General features: G+C 43.3%; 3 protein-coding genes across 4 annotated transcripts in view; 1 reads left to right on the forward strand and 2 right to left on the reverse strand.

Annotated features, from left to right (window-relative positions):
- NFATC2 (nuclear factor of activated T cells 2) overlaps positions 1–1212 on the reverse strand; it is a 125183-nt gene extending 123971 nt beyond the window's left edge. Inside the window, exons 1-2 of the mRNA XM_090020852.1 lie at positions 1160–1212; positions 982–1039 (exon numbers count right to left, since the gene is read on the reverse strand). The gene's annotated coding sequence lies outside the window, so the exon portion shown is untranslated. The remainder of the gene's footprint in view (positions 1–981; positions 1040–1159) is intronic.
- On the forward strand, positions 103–8249 carry LOC149856698 (uncharacterized). The gene is made up of 3 exons (XM_090064086.1): positions 103–234; positions 653–1009; positions 1946–8249. Exons 1-3 carry the CDS (start codon positions 103–105, stop codon positions 1979–1981), a joined length of 525 nt encoding a protein of 174 aa, XP_089920212.1. The 3' UTR covers positions 1982–8249.
- A 10078-nt stretch (positions 8250–18327) lies between these two features.
- Positions 18328–23691, reverse strand: part of ATP9A (ATPase phospholipid transporting 9A) — a 96640-nt gene continuing 91276 nt past the window's right edge. For both annotated transcript variants that reach the window (XM_090064209.1, XM_090064208.1), the window contains exon 28: positions 18328–23462. In XM_090064209.1, the coding sequence (XP_089920335.1) occupies positions 23326–23462 (137 nt within the window). In that variant the 3' untranslated portion in view covers positions 18328–23325. The remainder of the gene's footprint in view (positions 23463–23691) is intronic.

The raw sequence follows: 23691 nt of genomic DNA on the forward strand, positions 1-23691 counted from the left end.
GGCTGCCCTGGGCCAACTTCCCAACCCTGAGAAATCTTTCAGGCAGCTTTAGGAGCAAGAGCTATCGCCACAGTTTTCAATCCAAATTCCCCAGCCAGGCCAATGGTTGTCCATGGCCACCACTCGCATCAAAGCCGATGGGCAGAGGGAGGAGAATTGCCCTGGAGAACCAGGACAGAGGTGCAAGAAACCTCGCTAGCTCTTATCCAAGGTCTGTGTACCGTCTGTTTTTCGGTACGTTGGCCCAGGAGCTGATTTCACAGAGCAGGTGGCCGTAGAGAGGGGTGAAATGAGCTCCCCCTGTTTGCGCTGCAGCCTGTTAATGCTTTGGGATGAGCCAGAGGAAAGAGGGAGGGGGATGCAAATACTTCTGGGGGTGAAGGAACAGCACCGGCAGGACAGGGGAGCTACTGATGGCCAGAGAAAGCCAGGCCTGTGCGTCTGAGCCTGGGAGGGGGGAAAAGAGCAGCAGGGACCTGATCCAAAAGGCCAGTCAAGTCAACAGGACTTTCATGAGCTCTGGATCAGCCCCTGAGGGCGGGAGTGTTAATGAGTGTGTTTTGGCAGGTGTCCTCTGGGCCATCAGAGCTGCTGAGGCAAAAGAAAACACATCGTCACCACCAATCTCCCTGCACATAAAGGCCTTTGACAGAGCCCGGGCTGGGGCCGCCTCCCCGGCATCGCGGCGGGGCTGGGCGCGGGCGGGAGCCGCGAGAGGGACCGGGCGGCCCCTGCCGCGAGCCGCTCACCTGCCTCCGCTCGCGGCGCGGCTGCAGGGGCCGGAGCCCCGGCACCGGCTCGGCGGCGTGTGACAGCGGGCAGCGCCGGCTCCTCCTCCTTAACCCTTCCCGGCGCCCGCGGGGCGGCCAGGCCCCTCCGGGACCCCCGGCCCGGCCCGGCCGGGCGCCGAGCGCGGCGTCTGCCCACCTACAGCCACGCACCGACGGGCACGCGCACGCGCAGGATGCAGAAGCCTCTTACCTGGATCCACAGACCTCATGATGTGGTGGTAATGAACCAGCCTGCAGGCAGTTTCTCTCTGCATGAGGATTTAAAAATAATTACAAAAAAATAAAAATAAATAAATAAAGCGGTGGCCGGGGGGGAAGGGAAAAAAAAAAAGGGGGAAAAAAAAAAAAGGAAAAAATCTCCTTTAAACCATATTCAGGCGCTGGGGCTGGAGGAGAGGGAGCCCCTTCCGCTGCCGCCTCGCGTGGGGCTGGAGGGGCAGAGAGGGCTCCGGCCGGGGCTGAGCGTGTTCCTGAAGTGAAGGCAGTTCTCGGCGCTGAGATGTGGGTTACTAGAGAGGGAAAGGCCACTTCCTTCCCTGCTCCGAGTGTTTATAGTCTTTGAATGCTGTAAAATAACGGGATTCCCTCACTGTTTCCTCCTGTTTATCCCAGTGCCATGGAAACCCCTGGATCGCCTCCATCTCCCAAACTGAGGGCTTTCCTGCAAACTTCACACTCAGGAATCCATGACGTCTCCCAGCTCCGGGCCAAGGCAGCTCTGTGGCTTTTCTCAGTCTGCAGCACAAGCACTTAATTGTTGAGCAGAAAGTTAGAGAGCGGGAGAGAAAGAAATATGGATGATGTTAAAAATCCCAGTGTGTGTTTTTAAAACAAAACTTGCAGGCGCTGCAAAACCCTGCGAGGCAGCAGGGCTCCTGTGTGCACGTTTCCCCTCCGCTTGGCGGGGACCGCTGCGAGCTGCTCCTGCTTTTTTTCCCTTTGGATAAATCATTCGCAAAACTCAAGTCCCCCCATCTTTTTTATTTATAGCCCTGAACTTGGCCAGTGCCCTAGTCGTACCCTTCTCATTGCTGGCAAGAGGAGACAGCTCCTTCTTACCACTCGCTTGATTCTTTAGGCAGCAAGAAGAAAAAAAGCAGTCCATAAATTTGTCGAGTGTCATTTCACAAGCCTGCCTCTGTCTCTATTTTTAGACCCATTTAGAAGAAGAGAGCGAGCGAGCGAAATAAAAAAAAGCAGCCCCCTGGATTTCCATTGATCCACGTGGAGCTCGGCAAGGGTGAAATAGCCAAGGAAGCTTCTGAAACCAAGACAACGCCTGTGTTTACACGTGCGAGGGATAAACAGGAAAATAAAGGCAAAGACAACAGGAAAATAAAGGCAAGGATGTCGTGACCCCCACAGTGTTTTACAATGTACAGTTTTCACTGCTGGGTTAAGAAGCCTCTCTAGGGTCTTCCAGGGCTCAGGGGCATGTTTGCAGGAGAGATCAAGAGGTCAGCGGTATGAAGCGGACCCTGCTGGCTCCCCCCACCGCTCTCCTACAAGCCAGTCAAGCCTTGAAATTTACATTTTCAGCTGAAATTGTTGTCGAGCTCAGACAGGATCTTGGGTAGCAACAGCGAGTGAGTCACTTTGCAGATGGACTTGGACTTCTCCTGCACGGAGAGCTAGCTGGCTGGCACCGGCAGGACATTTCCATTTTTCACTCTCTGAGTCCCCAAATCAGCTCGAAGGAGGTATCCCAATCAAACTTTCTGCTTCTCTAGTTTGTTGTCTTGCAGGCTAGCAACTGCAGGCCGGCCAGGGAAACTCACTTTCCTAGGCTCTGTCATTTTTGGACGCGAGGAGGCGGAAATACCCTGTCCCTTCCTCAGCTCCAAGAGTCTGTTATGTAACGTACTTCCATTGAACCCTGGAAGCACATAGCAGGGAGCATGAGTGTCAGCAGGGCTGTCCAGCAGCTAGGGATCCACGTTGCCTCCCTTAAATGAAGGTGCATGGCATTCTTGCCAAATGAGGGGCTCGGGAGCACCCTGGTCTACAGGTGGGGTCCAGATGGGCGGATATTGCGGCTGTGGGTGTTGGTGGTGATTACAACCTTTATCTTGACCTAAAAACCATTTCCTGTTGAGTCTCCTGATCCCCCAATGCAGACCTTCAACTTCTTGTTCTGGCCAATTCTTTCATTTTGTTTCACCATCAGTGCAGGGCAAGTGGTCATGTTAGCTTGAATGTGGCTGTAGCAGGAGCCACTGAATCCATCTTGCTTTTGAGAGCTGATTGAAGGGGAAGGGACTCAGTGCCCGCACTCCTTGTGGGCCCCTCTCCTCTCTGACCCCCACAATGCAAGACAATGTCAAAATACTGTATTATACAGACACAGGGCCTTCCAGCAACATTAGCATCTGCTCTTTCTTCCACAGTTGGACGTGGGGTCATGGAAATACCTCTAGCAACCAGTATTTGCCCCCATATAACAGTTTATTTATCTGTTCAGCTTAGGTTATAGTCTACTTTTCTTACAACTCTTATGAAAATCTGTAGGACCATTTATCTTCCTTCTCCAGCAAGTGATTTCAGGGCTAGAAAGCAGTTGCCTCTCTGAATTGAACATTGGTGTGCTGGCTCCTTGATTTTTGCTCTGTGGTCATTAACTGCTGTGACACAGCAATTAACCATGTTCTGTCTCCAAAGACCCAGCAGCCTTCAGCTGATCCCTCAGCCCTGGTCCTGGTGCTGCAGGATTGATTACAGCCTTGCTTGTAGTAGGGTTTCTCTGAGATGTTCATCGAACCTTGAGGAGTTGGGGAAAGTGTGTGAAGGCTCATCGAAGTGGGGCTCAAGGTTGGGGGTGATGGAAGGGGCTGGGTGGTAGTGAGGTGACAGTGATCAGAGGAGAGCAGTCAAGTGCATGTGATGAGAGGAAGGAACAGCTGGGGTGTATGAGGGCAGAAGGGAATGATCTGCCAAAGGGTATCCCAGAGTGAGTGGAGAATGGGCTACCCCGGTGGAAAGCTTCGCCTCATCCCACGCTGCGCTATAATCGGGGGAGCAGTCACAGCTCAGTGGTTATGGCACACAGGTTGGCTTCCCCAGTCTGGACCGGTTAAAAATACACTTTGTTTCTTTTAATAGCTCAGTTTGATCCGCTCTGGCTAGTTCACATGACAGAGTTTTCCTAAAATATCTCCTTGCACCAGGTTTTTCCAACTTAAAAATGCTGAATCCTGCTACCCAAATTAAACTCAGTGCAAAAAGTAAAAAAAAGAAGAAGAAGAAGAAAAAAAAAAAAAAAACCAGGCCTGGCGGCTGCCTCTGTAATGCTAGCATTCCCCAAACCAACATATGACACAACTGTAAGATTTCCAAGGCTTTTGGAGAGTTCAGCGAGAGAATTGTGTCCTCCATTGGCTCCAGCTCCGCAGCTGAGTTAAACTTTCCTGATGGAACCTTTCTCCATCTGGCTTCTGCTACCAGAGATTTGTGAGTGACCATGGAGGGAAGGGGGATAGTTCACATATTATATAACTGTACGGAGCTCAAGGTGGGGGTAGAGACTTTCCTTAGAAACGAGATATTTTTATAGAGAGGGAGTTATTTTTAGCTTCCTTTTCAAAAGGAAGGCCAAATACCTCCCTCTTTCCTTTCCTTTCTTACTTTGGTATCACTAAGGGGTTTTATTTTTAGAAGGGAGAGAGCTATTTATTCCTCCTTCATGAGGACATTCCCTCTTCCGGTGAGGGCCACCTCCAAGTCGAAATACTTTCCCTTCACTGCCATGCCAGTTTCCCCAGCAGAACATGGCACCTCTCCTTTCCTGTGAGTGGCAAACCCAAGCCAAGGTGTCAGAAAGTGATTTCAGGTGACAGCTGATACCCAGGGGGTCCTTGCAGGGACCTGAAGCACTGACTCATGGGACATAGTGTTGAAAATCTCTGATCTGTCTATGCCTAGGCCACATTAATTATTCTGATTCATTATCTCCAGCAAAATTTGCTCCTTAATTAACATTGGGGTTGAGAGTTTGAAAGAATGACATTTACCAAATAGACCGTATATCTGAAAGACCTCGGTGATTTCTCTTGCGCCTAATAACAACCTTTAACCAGTCTCAGGGGATAAAGGCCAGTCGAAAGGCACCCTGCAATTCAATGAATAGGCTCAAATCATGATCACATAACACTGTTGCATGCATTTGCACAATAGATGGCACCTTCAAACCCTGTTGGAGTGCTTGCACAAGTAGAGGGAGAGAGAAATGTAAAGGCAGAGGCCAGGAAAAGTTCACCGCATGACAGCAGAAGTTTTCAGGTAAGGTTCGAAATGAGATGGGAAAGAGGCAGAGGGATGTAACGAAGGTACTTCAGAGCTGATGAGCTGCAGAGGATTGGGCTCTTGCATCAAGAGTATCATTTTATACTTTTTGCAGCTCTTTTCATGCACAGTTACAGAACAGCATGGTTATGGTGATACAGTGATAAACCTTGAGTAAAGACTTGAGTACAATAGAAGAGACACTTAGTTTCAGTGATGCAATTCTGGCTCTGAGTGATGCTCACCTCTCTGAGCTGAATATCTAGCCGAGGGGCTAATGAGCTCTCTCAGGACAGGAGGTTGCTGGTCCTGGAGACGGGCAAGGGGACTGTGCATCCTGTAGAGCTGGACTTCACACAGGGACTGCAGAACCCATCACAAAGGAAGACTGTAGGAATGGACATGAGAAGGCATGGCAGAAGGCTAGATTTGACCACTAGGTCTGTATTCAAGTAGATCCAGAGGCCATCGATGTGGGTTTTCACTGGAATATCTCCAGGGTCTGGAGTAAACAGAGGGGTCTACTGTATATTCTGTTGTGTGACACACTGGTGTTCCCTGAGAAGTCAGGTGCGTCATCGTTGTGTGGCCTGCAGTTATTTGCTGGGGAAGGAATTTTATACCATCCTGTTCTTCCCACCTCCCCACAAGGAAAGTGTTGAGTAAACAGGGTTAAATTTACATAACTGCTGATTAGGAAACTGTCCACAGTAGCAACCAGAAAGATCTGTAGCGTTACATTCACAGTAAAAATGAAATGCCAATTTTTTCTCATGCTCCCTAGAAGATCAAGGCATCAAGGCTTCCTGAGGATATGTTCTCAGGCCACTGTGGCAGCTGCCCTGGGTTTATCATAATAGTCTTCATGGAGACATTTCTATTTTCCATTTGTAAAAGTATTTCAGGCTCATAGCAACAATGAGTCTTTTTGACAAAAGATCACCATCCTTCCAAAATAAATAAAGTTTTCACTGAATCAGCCCTCACATGCAATGTAGGCCAGATAGTGAAAGTTGCTAAGGCATTAACCTTGCTAAGTTACCCTTTTGAGCTCTTTCAGGCCCAAATAAATTCAGTTAGGATCAAACACTCCAACCTCTGCAATTTGGCCTGCTTAGGTAATACAAATTTTCATCTCTCTCCATTTTGTAACATTCCTACAGCATTTGGACTCCAAGAAAGTATAGCACCAACTTTTTCTATTTCTGACATGGCTCTTGCCTGAAAAATATACTCAGTAGTTTAGTTAAGTTGTAACCAAGTGTCTGATCTTATAATAAGCTCCACCTGGCTCAGGGAGTCCACCCACATGGAGCTTATGGAAGGATTCGAGCTAGTGCTGGTTGAAGTTTTCCCTTAGAACATTTTTTCCAAATGAAAAAATGGTTTTCCTCTAATTTGAAAATTCTCATTTGTTTGAAATTTTCTGTTACTGGGAGCTATTTGCTTTCAGTTTGAATAGTAGGTGCTGATAAAAATATGGCTTTCAGTTAAAGGGTTCAGAAAACTTTAAAAAAAAATTAATTAAAACTGGGTTTTTTTCTTTTTTACCATGCACAGTTTTCAAAAAAACAAAACCACAAATAAAATAAGATTAGTAAGGAAAGTTAGGAGATTTTTTTTAAACGGCCTTTGGAACAAACATGACACTTTTGCACGAACTCTTATCAGAACCATAGAGCCTATTCTTGCAGCCTTTACTCAGACCAACCTTGCCGAAGCATTGGAGACGACAGCGGTTTCAGTAGCTATGACACATGCCATCTACAGTGTGTCAAGTTATTTATTGCAGCATCATTATCCTAGAAGTCTTTAAGGTTCTTAATATGGGGAAAAATACCACGGCAGAGTGGATTTTTAACAACAGACTCATGCCTGCACATACAATAGTTATCTTGACTACTTAATCTCTGCTAACTGGTGCATACTATTGCCAGATTTGAAAGCAAGGGGTCAGCAATGGATGAAAACTAATCGCACAATTGTACTTCAGATTTTGGGAAATCTGGCACCATGTTTTCAAGCAAAGGCCAAAATAAATTGTGCAACCTGAAACTCGGGGTCTTGAATGATACCAAACATCAGACTATGCTAATACACTGGTTAAGAATCTTCATCTGTGAAAGGAGATGTTTTGAAAACGCCCACAAGATTCCTGATAGTTATAATGAAGTAGGCTGACACGGTTCTTTGGGTGAATCTGATATCTTTTATTAGACCACCTTAAATATTTAAGCTTAAAGATATCAGATTCACCCAAAGCACCTTGTCTGCCTATGTCCTTAGACCAACGCTGTTACAACCTACACCCCTGTTATAATGAAGTATGCACACACACATAGCAGGTATTTGGACAAGCATTCTTGCTGCTTGCTGCCATTGATTACACCAGAATTTGTATCTTACAATGACAAATCTCAAGCAACATCACCACCTTGCACATCTGATGGGAGTCCTGCTAGGATGCTGGGATAGGATCTCTTGAAAGAATGAAATTCTTCCTTAAGCCTCACTCATATGAGACATTTAAAACTAGGATGTGCCAACCTCTAGAAATGATGGCATAGGGAACAATGTTTCACTAGCGGAATTAGATTACTCAACCAGATTGAGAAATTAGAGATGGACCAGACCAAAGCAGATGCTGCAAGGGAGAAGAACAATATACATAAAGAGGAACTGTCACCTTCACAAGACTTGCCAAAGTGTGTCAGGCACAGCAGCAGGAAGAACATAGGCATACTGCTGAGGCTGTCGGCTCAGACTAGACTGAAGCAGTGCTACTGATGAAAATCATGATAAAGAAGGCAACATTTCTGAAAGATCCAAGTAGAAGATTAGTTTACAGATTTAAAACACAGTAGACTAGGACTAGTGTTAAGCATTCGACTGAATATAACTGACCATGTGGACAAAAGGCAGGGGAATATGGAGTAAAAATTGCGATCAGAGAGTATATGAAATTTCCACTGGGATAAGTTAATTTTGTAAAGTACAATTAGTTAGAAATTAATGCTTCATTACATCCTTGTATATATATTTGAAGTCCATAAGAGTTTTGCCTAAGGAAGTACTTGAAGATTGCAGCATAGGATCTGTATGAAATTGAGCTGAAATCTGAACTTTGTTTTGTACAGTACGATTCAGTCAACTTGCTTAAAAGAGGATGTTTACATTGAATGATTTCTGTTTTTTTTAATCTAAACATCAAACCTTGTTTTCAGGGGACACTTAAGCTCTTCAGATGGACAGTGTGTTGCAAACTGCTATCGATGATTGTTGTAGCAGCTCCAGCTCACTTTGCAGACATGTATGTAGTATAAAATTGAACTAATATCTCTTTTAAAAGCAAAACTAATTAAATAAAATAAGAGCCATGAATGAGACTATGAATTAAGATGCTGGGTTCTGGCCAAAGGTATTTTGTCTCAAAGACTATAAAACTGTGGTTTTAAATGTTGCTGTAAGCCATGGCTCAGAACTGAGGCAGCCAACTAGAGGAATTGCCCTGTTGGAATAATTAGGATGGACATTAATCACATTTGGAGAGGCAAAACCCAAATAAACCATGCTTTACTGCTTGGTAAACTACTGTTTTTTTTTAGTGTTTAAATCATTTTAATGGTAGCCACTGGCCAGAGCATGAGTAGGTGTACAACAGTGTATGAAAAATGCATGAACAATTGCATTCATAAGGCCAGATTTTTGGCCCCTGTCTGCCTCCTCAAGTCCCAGCTGGGGATTCCTTGGGTTTGGAGGAGTGGCAGAAACAGAGCTGATTCATATACCTCTTTCCCTGAAGCCCAAGCACAAGGGACAGAAAGAAACAGGAAAGAAGAAACTAGGTACTCTGGCTATCCCCAGCTAGTGATTAGTCCCAAAGTAAACATGGTCATCTGGTTTAATTTAGAGCAGTCAGCTTAAGTCAATGGCCATGGCCAAACAGAGGACCAGGGAACCATAATCAGTACCTTAACAATCCCTATTCTCCTGCTGTATTCAGTGGAAACTGGATGTAGCAGAGGATCTGACCATTTTTGTGACTGCACTTACTGGGATCATACATGGAGATTGCTGGTTATGTTTACACATGCAATTGGCCAAAGTCCTGAGCTTGACCAGGAGTTTGCCCAGGAACTAGCTGAGGCCGCATGCTCCAGGACCATGGTTGTCACGGGTGACTTCAATGACCCAAACATCTTGTGGGAGGATCACTCAGCAAAATCTGAATGGTCGCAAAGCTTCCTCTTGTGCATGGATGACCTCTATCTATCTGACTCAAGAAGTCTATGGGCCAATGAGAGGCAAAGCGCTGCTCGACCTGGTACTGGCTACAGGGGATGACCTAATCAGTGACCTAGTGATCGATGGGAAGCTGGGTGACAGTGACCACGAGCTGATCACCTTCACCATCCGCCATAAAGCTGGCAAATCAGTCAGCAACACAGAAGTCCTTGACTTCAGGAAAGCCAACTTTAACAAGCTCAGGAGGCTTGTCAGTGAGGCCCTAAGGGACCATGACCCCAGGGGGAGGGGAGTTCAAGACGAGTGGTTGCTCCTCGAGGGAATGATCCTCAATGCACAAGCTAAGTCTATTCCATCTCAGAGGAAAGGCAAAAGGATACAGCAGCCCTCCTGGCTCTCCAGGGACCTAGCAGACCTCCTGAGGCCTGCATAGGATGGAGGATGGGATTCACCTCCAAGGAGGATTATTCTGCACTGGTCTGGTCCTGCAGGGAGCAAACCAGGAAAGCCAAGGCTGCAATTGAACTCCAACAACTTCGAGCATCAAGGACAATAAAAAGTCCTTTTTCAGATATGTGGGGAGCTGGAGGAAAAGCAAGGGCAACATTGGACCCCTGCTGAACCAGTTGGGGCAACTGATGCCCAGGAAAAAGCCAACTTATTAATTGGGTACTTTGCGGCAGTCTTTCATCAGTCCCATGGGACGCCCATGCCCGCTACAGGACAGGGAGGTCTGGGTGAGGGAGATCTGTGCAAACATTGTTCACATGACAAACCCAGGGATAGGAAGCAGGAATCCATAGCGTTAAAAACTTTCTGTCCTATTGTGGTCTTTCCGGATTCTTTGTAACAGAAAAATTGCTCTATTATTTTTCTATAGTAACAAAATAGAGTGAAAACTAAGAGCTGACCATTTTACAAGAGGTCCCTTGAGTCTAAAAAGGTTAAGAGCGCTGTCTTAGATGTTCCCTGTAGTCTTATATTATGGAAAGTGAACAACCTCTGGGTTCAACGTTTGACTTAGAGTGCAAATGAAGCTGAAACTGAAGGTTTCATCACTGGCTGCATGCACCTTTCCCCTGGCTCTTTGCTGGCGTTTCCTCAAGAAGGGCCGAAAACTACCGAGAATGCAACAAAGACATAGCAACTCCAGCAGATGAATGTTGTTTGAAAAGGGCAAATACCTCGTGAAATCAAATCAACCCAGGCAAAGTAGATGTGTGGCAGTACATAATATCCCTTTATTTAGAAATGGGTGGCTTAAAGTTGGAACAGTGAAAAGACTATAGTACTCCGAGGGTACTAGTTCTCTGATAACTCCAATCATTGCATTTCTTCTGTAATATCAATTAAAAATTGTACTTCCTTGGACCGAGAACTGTTGTGTAGCATCAGTGGGTAATGTTAAATGAAGGTTATGTTCCACTGTAGCTGTGAAATGATTTTCTCATGTCCAATAGATTTAATCCTGTGATGGGGAGCAGAGTTCTCTCACTGAACGGCAGAATTTGGCTCATAAAACGATGTAAGTCCTAGCACAGCAGATGGCATCAGTTGCACGAACACCAATTGAATTTTCCTTGTTAATCATAAACTGCAATGCAGCAGGCTGATTAAACAGCTGCATAACAGGCTGAGGGTGAATAGGAGACTAAAGGTATAAGAATTAGCAGCTGATATGTAGATGAAACCATAATGATGATGATAAAAGGGATTTAAAAAAATGATGCTATCACTTTAAAAATCACAGCCCTGACTAGGGCATTTGACCTTAAATTCTAAGCACAATTTACAATTCATTACTGTAGACACTGGCCACACCCTGCAGCTAACCTAAAATTTCACACATTTAATGAACTTCATACTTGAAATATGCGGTCTGTAAAATCTGATTTACACTGCTGTTAAAATAGTTGGTGTTTGAAAGGAAAAATGTTTAAAAGTATGTATTTGTGCACCGTTTAAAAAAAACAACCAGTCATTAATTTACCCCCAAACATATAAAGCAGTCCCCAAAGTATTATTTCTACTGCAGTATTTCTTTCATCACCTGAAAATTTAGTTGCTAGGTTTCTTTCGAGAGCAAACGTGCTCGGTTATATAAGGATATAGAAATCCTTCACAATGTAATTGTAGGCACTTCAGACAGTAAGTTAACTTGACAAGTCAGTTCATGATGAAGTCCAGATTCTATAATTAGTACTTACCTGCCACCATAATAAAAACTCTGAATTAGGTCAGTTCTTGTCTGGACCATATAAGGCGTACATTGCAATCCAATTTTATTCAGGCATGTTAGATTTTTATTGGATGTTAACACCTGATATTTCCTTCAGGCTCTGGTTTTACTGAAGGCTTTGCTGCATTATGTTTCTCCAAAGCTGGAATGGCAAAACGAGCTGGCCTGTAAGAGAGACGAGCGAAGGCAGCTATAAATCACATCACTGCATGGTATCCTAATAACGCAACGATAAAAAGAAACATGGGCTGCTAAGGGCAAGAGCTGTCACTCAGATGTGAAATACGAGAGGTTTCTCTCTGTGGGAGGATATTTATGGTGAATGCTACACCTGTACAAATTAGCTTCTCGCTTCAATCGCAGCATCTTGTGGGACTCAAAGTTTGACATGAGCAAATAACGGCCAGGTAGTCAATGGATGTAAATGGGTGCCAGTTTCCACCAGCTGGAGACACAGGCCTCAAAATCTATGCAGGGGACTTTTCTCCCTGGTCCTGATCAGAGGGGACTGCTGGTGTAAAAGACTACTTTGTTTCTTGGGACCTGGGCAAATATACCTCCCCTACCACATAAGGGAAACATCAGACCTTCCAGCACAATTAAAGCACCAAACTTGATGTCTGAGATGTCCTGGATGAAAAAACTCAGCAGCACCAATTGAAAGTACACTCTATAGCCTAAGTAAGTTGGCTGGAACATTTTGGCACTCGTCTTGATCTGAAATGTAAACTGTTACTGTAGGGAATTTATCTGGCCTTAGCTAAAAGGCAGCAACACATCCTGATAAATAAATAGCAGGATGCTGAAGCTTGCAGGAGGTTTGTATTTGGGGTAGGCAAGTAGATGAGGGGTTGGTAACATATAATCTCAGTCTCCGTGCCCTCCCCTTCATTGTATAGGCCAACTGGCAGTGTGGAGAAGGTCCAAGTTCCTACACATTGGAACAGTAAAAATTGCTCCACCACTGAAGTCAGACATGTGAATAGCATAGGCTCAGACCCAATATTTATTATGTGACTCCCCTTTTTTAGATGGTTACCTTCTCATATAAATACCTTCCCTGGTCTTGGAGGCACCAGATACAGGTAGGGGGGAAGGGCAGTTTCTAGTGGGCATTATTGGAGGGGGCAGCGGCAGAATTTCTTCACTTCCAAATTCTTGGAAAAGGACTGTTCAGCCTCCCCCTCCCTTTATTGCAAGTCTCCAAATAATTTGCTTCTTGCCAGAATGAAAACAAGATGGTATATTTAGTATTTAAAACTAAATTAATAAAATCAAGATGTATCCACTCCAGCCACTTTTAAAATGCAGTTAAGGAGCAGAACTTGTGTATGAATCAACTAATTTGCAAAGGCCTGGGCACATGTAGACAATATCTGTGCAAGTACCCATGGAAATCAAACACAACCACTGAGAAAGCTGACATCCTGAACACTGCACAGTAGGCAAGTCTTATGGTCTACACTAGACTTTTCCTCAAGATTTACCTGGGTGGCTAAATGCCAGGGCAGCTCCAGTAGCGGGCATATTCATTGGCTTTGTAATTGGTATGCTTATCTAGATCAACTCTTAATGAGCTTGGGCAAAAAAACAGTTAGAGGTGGTGGCCAGTTTTGTTTTGGGGCTCCCAGCTTTGTACCACCCATGGAGCTAGAGCCATAGTAATCATCTTGGGAAATATTAAGGAAAAAATAGTCTAGTCCAGTTGAAGAAAAAGAGAATCTTGCCCAGTTAGAATTCAGGAAAGGAGAAATTCAAGCTTCAAAATTTGATGGGGAAATGAGGGTGACTTCTTTCATCTTTCATGACCCTATGTAGTAATGAACAAAATATCCCTCCCTAGCCATCTCGTGTTCCTCACACCAAGGTGGGGTGGTCCTTCACTGAAGGGGACATGGTCTCTGCACATGGCTCCCTTTCTGCAGCATCCTGGAGGTCTCGCATGTAGGAGTCCAGCCCTGGTCCTATTCTGAGACGAGTCAAGATCCAGCCAAAGGTGTTGCAGCCTGGTTGTGGGGCCACAAGAGTTTTCAGCCCCCTTGATCTACCCAACGTGAAGCTCACTAGCATTCGAAGCCAGCCATGCCGTCAAGATCTCCAGAGATGAAGATGGCCCTCTTAGAAATGAGTTAAAGAATGCAACCATAGCAACAGCAGACGCAGAATACAGTGATTCATTAGAAACCACTGCATCAGAAAGGAGGCGTTGTTTGACAGAAAGAACAGCCACCCTTATAAATGTGCCTTTTATTCAAAAACTTAACTTCAAATTTACAAAAGGGTTCAAAGGCATTCTACTGCTGTGGAAAATGTGCTTTGCTTTCACGATCGACTCAGCACTGGATAGCATTTGTTTTCAGAGCGATGACATCATTCACTCTGAGATAGGTGATCTGCTTCACGCACTCTTTCACGTGGCACTAGCTGTAGTAAAGACCTTAATAATGAAGAATGGGTTGGCCACATTCACTAGGCAACCTGAGGAAATAATGATTCACAACATGTAGAGTGTGGCCAAAGTTTGTCCCTTTACAAAATGTTATCAGGGCAACAAGCTATAAGCATGCGAGAGTTTGAATTCTAGCATGAGGTAGTAATGTTGATAAAACAGAGATGATTAGAGTCAATCGTGTTCTTCCAATATGGTCTTCTGGAGCAGGCACGCAATGCTCGAGTAGATATCTTGCATGATGAAATCATGAGCATAGTAAATTTCTTTCAGGGTGTGTTCATAGAAGCAGAGTCTAATTATATGAGCATTTCTGAAATGATTGAGCAGAATGTTGTGGTGTAATCAGCTCACCTCTGTTCATGCTCTAATTTATATTGTGGGTAATTCTACTTTTCCCCTGGTAAACAAGTTTCTGGATGTAGTTAAGCTACTCAGAGTGTGCATTTAAAATAAAATCTGTTTCACATAAAGGGACAAATGAGACTGACTATTACCCCCATCTTTAATGCGCTAAATTCTTTTGCACAGATTGTTCTTGTTACTCCTCCTTTATTTGAGAGAATCTGAACAGCACACAATATTCCCTTTTACGTGCACGATTGCAACGAGCCAAGTTAAGGATACTTAAAAATATATTGTTAGGTTCACTTTTTCAAAAATACACTTGCTAGTAGGTGGGTAGGTGGGGGGAAAAGGTTGAAGGAAAGAAAAGACGGACAATCATATGGAGATCTTGCAAAAGGACCTTGATTAGAGTCACTTACATTCAGCAGTAGTAGCAAAGGGAGTGCAGAGACTTGAGAGGAGTCACCAGGTACTTGAAGAGTTGAAATGAAAGAGGAGTTTCCATACAAGGTTATTACTCAGAGCAGGGTTTGAAATACACTTTGACTCTTGGTGGCGGGGGGAGGTCTGCAAAAAGTTTAAACTGGTTCATTGATTAACAAGTCCACCTAAGTGAAGCAGCAATCCAACCAGAGATGCCTGCAGGTTATGATTTTCAAATTTTACAGGGGGCCTCTCATCTCTTATGGGTCGGGGGTGGCTCAACCACCCCCCTCTCGAGTTCCCCCTTAATTCGTACCCTGGCTCAGGGTCCTCACATACAACAGCCTCTAAAAGCATGATCCATGTTTTGCTGGTGACTTCCGCAGGGGAACCCTGGGACGTGGCGTTACCAAGCAGCATTAGCATGCTCAGCAGATTTTGCGTTTGCTTTAGATTGGCATAGGTGAGTATGTTTGCGATGCAGCTACTGCTGTTGTCGCTGCCCACCTTGTTCTGACACTCCTGTCTTCAGCACTGAATCACAAAACTTTCATTACCAACTTATTTTTGCCCGGCCATAGCTCTTGGATGTCCTCTGGGACAGGGAAGCAAGATTTTTCATTTGGGGTTTACAGAAACACTGCATCCAGAAATGGGCAGATTCTGGAGGCCTGAGACCCCATGCAAAGACTGGGGGTGGGGAGCATGCAACTAGTTTGTCAAATAAATACTGTTGCTCTGGTATTTAGCTGCTGGCAGACTGGCCCAGTAGCTAAGTGTTAGCCTGGAATGGTTTCATCCCCTCCTAATCAATTTTTCTGTCCCCCAGTTTTCCTTCTGAAAATGCCATTTCCTTAGCGTCCATGGACATCGGGAGGAAGAATACATTAGAACAGGGCTGTCCGAGCTCTAAGTGGCAGGGGACCACATGCTTCTTGAACCACACTAGCAGCGACTGCATGCCCCTCTGGACCCTGCAACCCCCATTGCACTATGCATCCCAATGCCCCCCCACTATACCCTGCACCCCCTGCCACACCATGTGCCTAAGTGCCCTGACTCACTCTTAGCTGTCCAGCTATGAGCTGCCCCACAACCACGTGGACACAGAGTTGTGGGCTTCCGGGCGCTGCACCTCTCTGCACCCTGCAGCAGGGGCAGGAAGGGAAGCTGGAGTCAGGGCGGAGTCCGGGCTGCAGTCAGAGCAATGAGAGTAAAGTGCAGCAATTTAACCCCTTGCACATGTGGGCCACAGCTGGATGGTGCTTCATTAAAAGACTGAGAAGCTTGGATATTAGGGTGATGGGACTATATAAGTAAGTGCCTAATTTTAAATAAGAAGCAAAAACTGAAGCACCTCCCAACAAGGTCATCTCCTTCCCTGGTACTTTACAACAGAGACTATTGCATATTTTTATGCATCGCATAAAATGGCTCAGGCCTAGTAAAATCCCAAATCACTAGCCAACAGTTCTCCCATTTTTTTCTGCAAAAGAAGCTACAGTGTATAATATAACCACAACTTTAAAAAATAAAAAGGGCATTGGCATTCTTTGGTAAAATTTAGTCTGAAAACTTATCCCAGGATGTGTGATCTTCCAAAAATCTGCCAGCCCCTGCAGTGTTCAAACTTCTTGTATGACCACAGCCACATGAAGAATGAAATTAAACCCCATGGAAATCTTTGACATTTCTAGTATTATGCAATGCTTGGGTGAAAAAAAATATTGCAGAAATTCTCATTCCCTTTCCAAAATGAGTTTAGCAAAACTATTTCTAGCTTTTTTTAAATTATCCATTTCACTATTGAAGAGAAAAAAAAAGCTGTCCATAAATTAAAGAACCACTAAATGGGGCTTATGTAACCCATTTATAACGGGAAATTGGTAACACTTCAGTGTGAAGTCTTGTTACTGTAATTTCTGGAGCCTGCAGCTTTCATCTGATGTGTGCAAACATCACTCAACCTGTTTATTCAACATTTGCCTTAACTTTGTGTCACCAAAATATTTTTAATCTTGAAAGAGGTTACAACTTTGGAATGGAGTCTAATAGAAAACTATAAACTTTTCTGTAAAGGTTTTTTAACTGTCCTATAGAGAATTTTATCCCTGTAAAACTCAAGTTTTCAAAGTTATAGATTATATTCTCTATTTCCAGCGTTATTATTTTCTTGAGAACGTTAATTGTTCTATAAAATTGAGACAACCCTATTGATTTCATTCATATTCAATTTTATAGGCATTTCCCCTGGGGAGAATCCAAATATAAACTCCACTTTCTCTTCTTCTTGCATAGAAGAGCTGTAATGGGCTGTCAATCTGAAAACCATTGCAGGGGCTGTGATACAGCAGCTATTTACAGTCAACAATTCAACATATGAAAACTTCTGAAGAAAAGGTTTGTCCTTAACGATCAACACATCATTCATCCAAAAGCAGCCCTTTATGCAGCAGTTTCTCCAGCATGTGTCCGGGTTAAGCGGGGCCATCTTTCAGGGAATTACGCTGGTTCTGAGCGAGAGCAGGACTGGACCAAGGACCTGCCTAAAGCTAGGACTTATGAAACTGAATTTCCAAATAAGACTGAACGTATAAAGTCTTTGGGACAGTTGGGTACTCTGGGACTAACTGGTTCTAGAAAACACAACTGTAGCAGGCTACTTCAATACCAAGGCTCCACCTCGTGGCCAAAACTGTGAGGCTCTCAATTTGTGACAAATTTTACAGCAGTTTGGAGATACACCAGCACAAATAGTGGGGGAAATGGCACCTAGTAAACAGTGGTACATTAAAAAATATTTCTGAATCTCAGTTCATGCCCTTTATAGCGCTATTCAGCACCATTCTGGAGGAATTAAATTAGGAGATAAGATTACCAACGGCTAAATTCTTTACTAGACTGTTTCTTGCAAATGCTGAAGTGGGTGGAAAAGTAACATCTCTCAAGTCAGAATATTTTTCTACTTTAGGAGATGAGCAAGTCAGCTAGAAAACCAAATGTATATAACAGAAAGATATTATAATTAAGTAACTGTTTCTACAGTCAGTAACAATATTCTATAATTTCTCAGGTTTATATTCCCGATGGAATTACATTTCAAAGCCTAACATACACCATCTAGTCTATGTACTACCAATAACAACATCTTGGACTGATCAAGACAGGATCAACTCAAGTGCACCATACAAAGATGTATATAAATAAAAGCATGATGTTGCATAAAATTTATTTTTTTCACCTGTTTTACATCATTCCCTTTTAGGTTCTTACATTTCTGCAACATAGAACTCACAGAACAATAAATACATTTTGCATTCATATTTCTCTTGAATCAAAGGTATTTGCATTGTATTTAGCTGGATGACAGGTACAAACATCAGCATCACAATAAATATTTTGACATCAGAATTCATTTCTCCGTACAAGTAAAAATGTTTTTGAAGGCATAAAAGTACATAAGTTTTATTAGGCAATAATAATGGACCATATTGGCAAAGTTGTAGAACCCAGGATTTCATGCAAATTCAAGGCCTGATTTCATCGCAACAGTTAAAAGGTCTGGTCCAACACACGCTGAAGTCAACAGAGAAAACTGGGCCACTAGATATGCTGTGTACTGGCAGTTAGACTAACTATATGTGCAAATAGATCGTGATGGTAATTTGTGTGCAATGACCCAGTTTGTCTTAGCCCTGTGTGGGCTCAGGACGTTTGCTGCATCCAGCTGTGTGGCAGCCCTTTTGAAAAAAGAAAAACCTCTCTCAGGTCTTACGGCTCAGATCTCATAGGAACCACAGGGATTCATGCACCCAATTTTATAAGGCTCCTTTGAAAATCCCAGCCGAAACTACTAATGCAGCAAGAATCTCCCACAGGAGTCACAAGGAGGTTTAGACAGCTCGCAGTGAGATTCTATGATTATAGCAGTTTGGCAGAACATAGAAAAGCAGTGTTTGGTACCGCTCAGTTTACCTCTGCAACAGCTGTAGCACTTAACATACTGTTTCCAGAACTGGAAGGACATTGATGATATCACTGCTTATTCGCCAATATAATTTTGATGAGATAAGATGAGGAAGAGATAGGTTTACACTGTTACTGTTGAGCACGCAGCATGCTAAGTCCAGCCCTGTTTCTAAACAAAAGGAGCACAGATGTTTGCCGGGAGAAATAGGGCAGCTCCATCGTATATATGTCTAAAAGGGTATAAGCAATGGAGTGGAAGACGCATACAAAATGTACATCAATTAAAAAAGAGAGAAAAAAACTAGACGATTGCTGCACAACTTTAATTACCTCATCAAGAAGAGGCATAGACTGTTTATATAACATAGGCTACTGTGGTTACCAGCTATAAAGGGAACCGAGCACTGATCAGAGACCTTTCCAACGTAACCATGCAAAGCAAGAGCTTGTGATGCAACACATACTGTAATACTCTTTGTAGAATAGCCCTGTATCACAAAAGTTACATAAATTGCTACTGTACTTTACAAACGTAAAAACTGTAGACATAAGAAAAGGGTATTTTACTCCCACCACATTCAAAATACAAAGCATAAGAGAGGAAAAGATGCACTTTAAATTTCCAGTAAAGAATTAGTTTATTCAAATATGCAGTAAATATTAACATCTGTATTAAACTTTGTTTTTAAAAAACAGTTTAAAATAACTTAAGGGAAATTGTTTACAGACAAAATGCTAAGCTTGAAAAAAAAATAATCATCATCACTCCTCCCAGCCTCTGCTGTTTGAAAGTGGCAGTTTTACTTTTCCCGATTGCTTTAAAAATACAACTTATGCTGGATGAGGAATACTTCCCAGCTTGATAAGTCTGCACAAGAAACAAGCTATTAAACAATATTAGCTTTCTGTGAGAATAGGTTTTGCTCTTAATTATTTGTCAGTATTGCTAAATGTGAATTTTGTTTTTAAGGTTATAGTGCCAATAAACATTATAAAAATAGCAAATCACTATTTGCTGGCATAAGCTCCAATTTTGCTAATATGGTCCATTTAGTGTAAACTGCTTTGACTCCAGGAGACAGTGAATTCTACCATATATATGCTTCAAATAATTCACATACAGTAGCATGGCACTGTTAGTCTTGCAGGACATTTAACTACTGATATACACCTACTGGGGATAAGATTATTACAGAGATATATACTGTCATGTGTTTTCAACAGACAAGAGACTTGAATTGTCAGTCACAATGAACTCCTAAAAATAATTTCTTGATTATTACATTTAAATCTACTAAATAAGTACTGTTGGTCTGGGAATACTACAGCATTTGCAAGACTGACATTATCCAGTTACCGCAACAAGTCACAATTAGGACAACATTAAGAATTTTTTGGGTGAACAGGTATAATTTACAAAAAGCCAATAACCCAATTCTTCCACAAGAGGACTTTTTAGACATTGCATTTTCTCTCTGAGGTTTATGATATTAAAACTGCCCTCCAAAACCCACGATCAATATCTAAATTTAGAGTAGAATTTCTTTTTTTCTTTTTTTTGGAAAAAGTTTGTAAGGAGGCTCTAAGGTGAATTTTTAAAACAGAGCATGAAATCATTCTGGCAGCTAGCTGATAGGCTTCTCAGTATTCTGCTTTATGCAGTACCAGAGCAAAGACAAATCAAAACAACGTAACACAAAAAAGCCACTGTTTTCCATTAAAAAGCATTTGCCATTCTTATTCCTTGTGGACCTTGAAACATAACACTCCAAACCAAGCATGCAGAAAGTAGTCTATTGTAACCAGCAGTGCTGGAGACTGCATTTCCCATCTCATACTGCCACCTAAATCCTTCATTTATACCCTAGCAAAATGGGCATACACAGAACCTACCAAACACATACAACCTTATATTTCCCTCCACAGCATGAAGTGGAGCAACAGAGTAGAGATGAAGGTGCAGAAGGGCCGTAAAACACATGCGAAGGGAAACAGAGCCAACAGTGCACGCTCCACACTTTTTTCTCTAAAGCCCATTGTAGTTCCTACAGCTTAGCTCAGTGGGGTGGCAGCACTACTGATCCGGAGAGGGTAATGCTGAACTGCTGTCTTACAAACCCAGTATGTTTCTCATCGAAGAACCAGCGTTTGCTTCATATTCTTTGAGCCTCAGAGAAGATGGCAGGGCCTTTACAGAGGAGCCATGCTAGTACCTTGCTAATAAGAGAAGCAGGCTATTAGAAAGTTGGGGGATCCTGAAAGCACGCCAGATTCTGCAAGGTAGAAAGGCAACAAGGGTCTACAGAGCCTTTGGCTCCACGGAACGGAAAGGTGGCAGCTCCTGACTCGCACCCCCTTGGGAATGTCCCAGACACTGCTTCGACTTACACACATCTCCCCAGGGAAGCTGGCTCCCTCCAGAGTGATTTTCCACAGGCAGGGCTTTATGAGTTTTTGCAAAGTGTGTGCACACTTTTCACCCAAAGAACCTTGTCTGCCTATGCACACTTTTCAGTCATTTATGCTGTGAAGTGAGTGGTATACATGCTATCCCCTCTCCTTGTGGTTTCCAGGCTTGCTTCATGTGGTCCTTCGCTGGACCTGCATTTACCCACCCTACCTCTGGGGCGGTTTGCCAGGTTGTGCAGCACTTTCTGCAGAGAGATTGTGGACTTCATAGCAAAGTGAGCCATTTACATATAGTAATACTACAGCTTTCTATAGCTGAAAATCAAAGACGGAGGTGTGGGTCACTGCAGACTGTAGCTCTCATTTTAAACACTGCTCCAATTCTGCATTCAGGTTTGTACACCAGAGAATTTTATTTATCATTTTAGTGCCTGTCCAAGTGCCAGATTTGCAGCAATGAAAACAGAGCTTGGCAATCCTTCAAAAAGGTACAGTATAGCAGAGAGTGCGTGCCTGCTGGTCCCAAAGTTAATAGTCACCCAGACCTAGGGAGGCTGCCTCTAGAGACAAGGGGGGTGGGGGAGGTGGGATGTTCAGACTACTTGGCTCATTCATTCCTGGCCTGTCTGCTTCGCTTACCAACAAGGGTGCCATTTAGTGCCAGCTTACTATGGTGGTTTTTATGAAGTGGAGAGACTGTTCCACTAGGAATGGGACAGACAGAGATCAAACAACTCACTTATTACAGACTAAACAGTATTAGATGAGAATGACTGTTACTAAAGCTGAGCCATGAATGACCCAAGGACCCAGTGGCTGAAGGCTCCATTAGCTCCCTGCCATCTTCCTGAGACTTCCAAGCACACGCTCTTGTCTCCAGCTGCAATGAAGGCTTTTTTGTAAATAAAACATGGGTTAAAAACCACCCCAAGTTAAAAAAAAAATCATGCTAGACTGACGTGTAGAGCAAATATAGGTTGCATTGGCTCAACTTCTGCAAGCTCTCAAGACTTGCCTCCTCTTAGATAAGTTCCAGTTTTAAACCATTCCAGTAGCAGTGGAACTTGCAATTGCCTTTCTCTGTGTGTGTCATGCACACTGTGAGTGTGTGTGTATGCTCACGCACGTGCAAATACACACATGCCTAGGCTTATTTGCAGCTCATCTTTATTAATTAATCCTAACAGGAAACAGATTTTTATGCAACTGTGAGGAGTAGCAGCTCTGTGACCTTTCCTTTTGGTCTCCAAGGATTCAAGACATGTCTGCCACATTGCCTGCAGAATATTATGCGTCTCTTATCATACTGTCGGCACATTTAAAAGCTGATCAGCTGCAAATTTCCTTCCAAAAGGCTTTGCTTTAATTTTAGTAATTTGCCTTTATAGTATAAGTATACAGTATAGCTATTTGTATGTCACCAGTTCCTTTTAACAGGAAGCACAAAGGCAAAACAAAATGGAATTTTCCTTTTTTTTTAATAATCCTTCTCTGCGCATATGACTGGTTAGACACCATCAAAACACACTGCATTCACTGCATTCAGCTCTCATTTTCACTGAATTAAAAAACGAAACAAAAAACCCCACACATGCTTGGCTAGGTTCAATTTTTCACTTATGGATAAATACCCTCAACTTTGGAGCCCTACACCCAGAACAGTCTGACCCCAACCAGTAGTCAGCTGTCAGAAAACAGCATAATCATCTATACGAAGGGAAACCCCATGAATTTCTTACCTGAACCGAGCGGATAAATAACAATATAAAACATAGTACAATGCAAGAAACCTCACAGACACTTAAAAAAAACCAAACTAAAAAAGGAGTTCACCACATATAAACAGTTATTTAGCAGCTTTCAGATACTTTGATCTTACGCATGAACAACTAATCATTGCAGTTACATGCATCTGACCCCAACTAAACGAAACAAAAAGTTACAAAAACTGAAGAAACTATCAAGTGCCTTCACCTTCACCCAAATACTCCATTTTCTGTTAGGTTTTACTTACTGCAGTTAAGTCTTTTTCATCAAAGCAGCACATAATGCCAGTTGCTGCATGATCCTAATGCAATTATCAGTTGTAGTTGTTGTTATAACAAATACGTGATTTTTTTTTTTTTTTGTCTCTCAGGAATGTGCAAAACGCCTGCTCCCTAAGCAGAGGAGCCCTATGAAGTGAGCTTTGAGTAGCTTGGGGGCGAGAATCTCCGTCTCAGGTACTTCAGGACGTAGAGGGGAAGGCAGCTCACCAGCGTGATGGCTGTGACCTTCCACAAGAACGACAAGGTAGCAATGAAGTAAACATCTGCAAGGACAAAGCACAGAGGCAATGGAGATGGGTAGCAAACTGAGTCAGAAGGGCTTTGTGGTGGGAATTGCAAAGAGAAGCCCAAGTGAAAATAAATACGGTCCTGTACAGCTTCATTTTCCCTGCACACAAACCAGCGTTTTTACTCACTACGCTGCACTGGCTCTTCTCTCTCTTTCATGAAGGATAGATAGCTTTCTCCACAAAACTCTGCTTACTGAATTGC

The sequence above is a fragment of the Crocodylus siamensis genome, chromosome 10 (genome assembly GCF_052110815.1).
Source record: "Crocodylus siamensis isolate JL-2025a chromosome 10, ASM5211081v1, whole genome shotgun sequence".
Taxonomy (NCBI): Eukaryota; Metazoa; Chordata; order Crocodylia; family Crocodylidae; genus Crocodylus; species Crocodylus siamensis.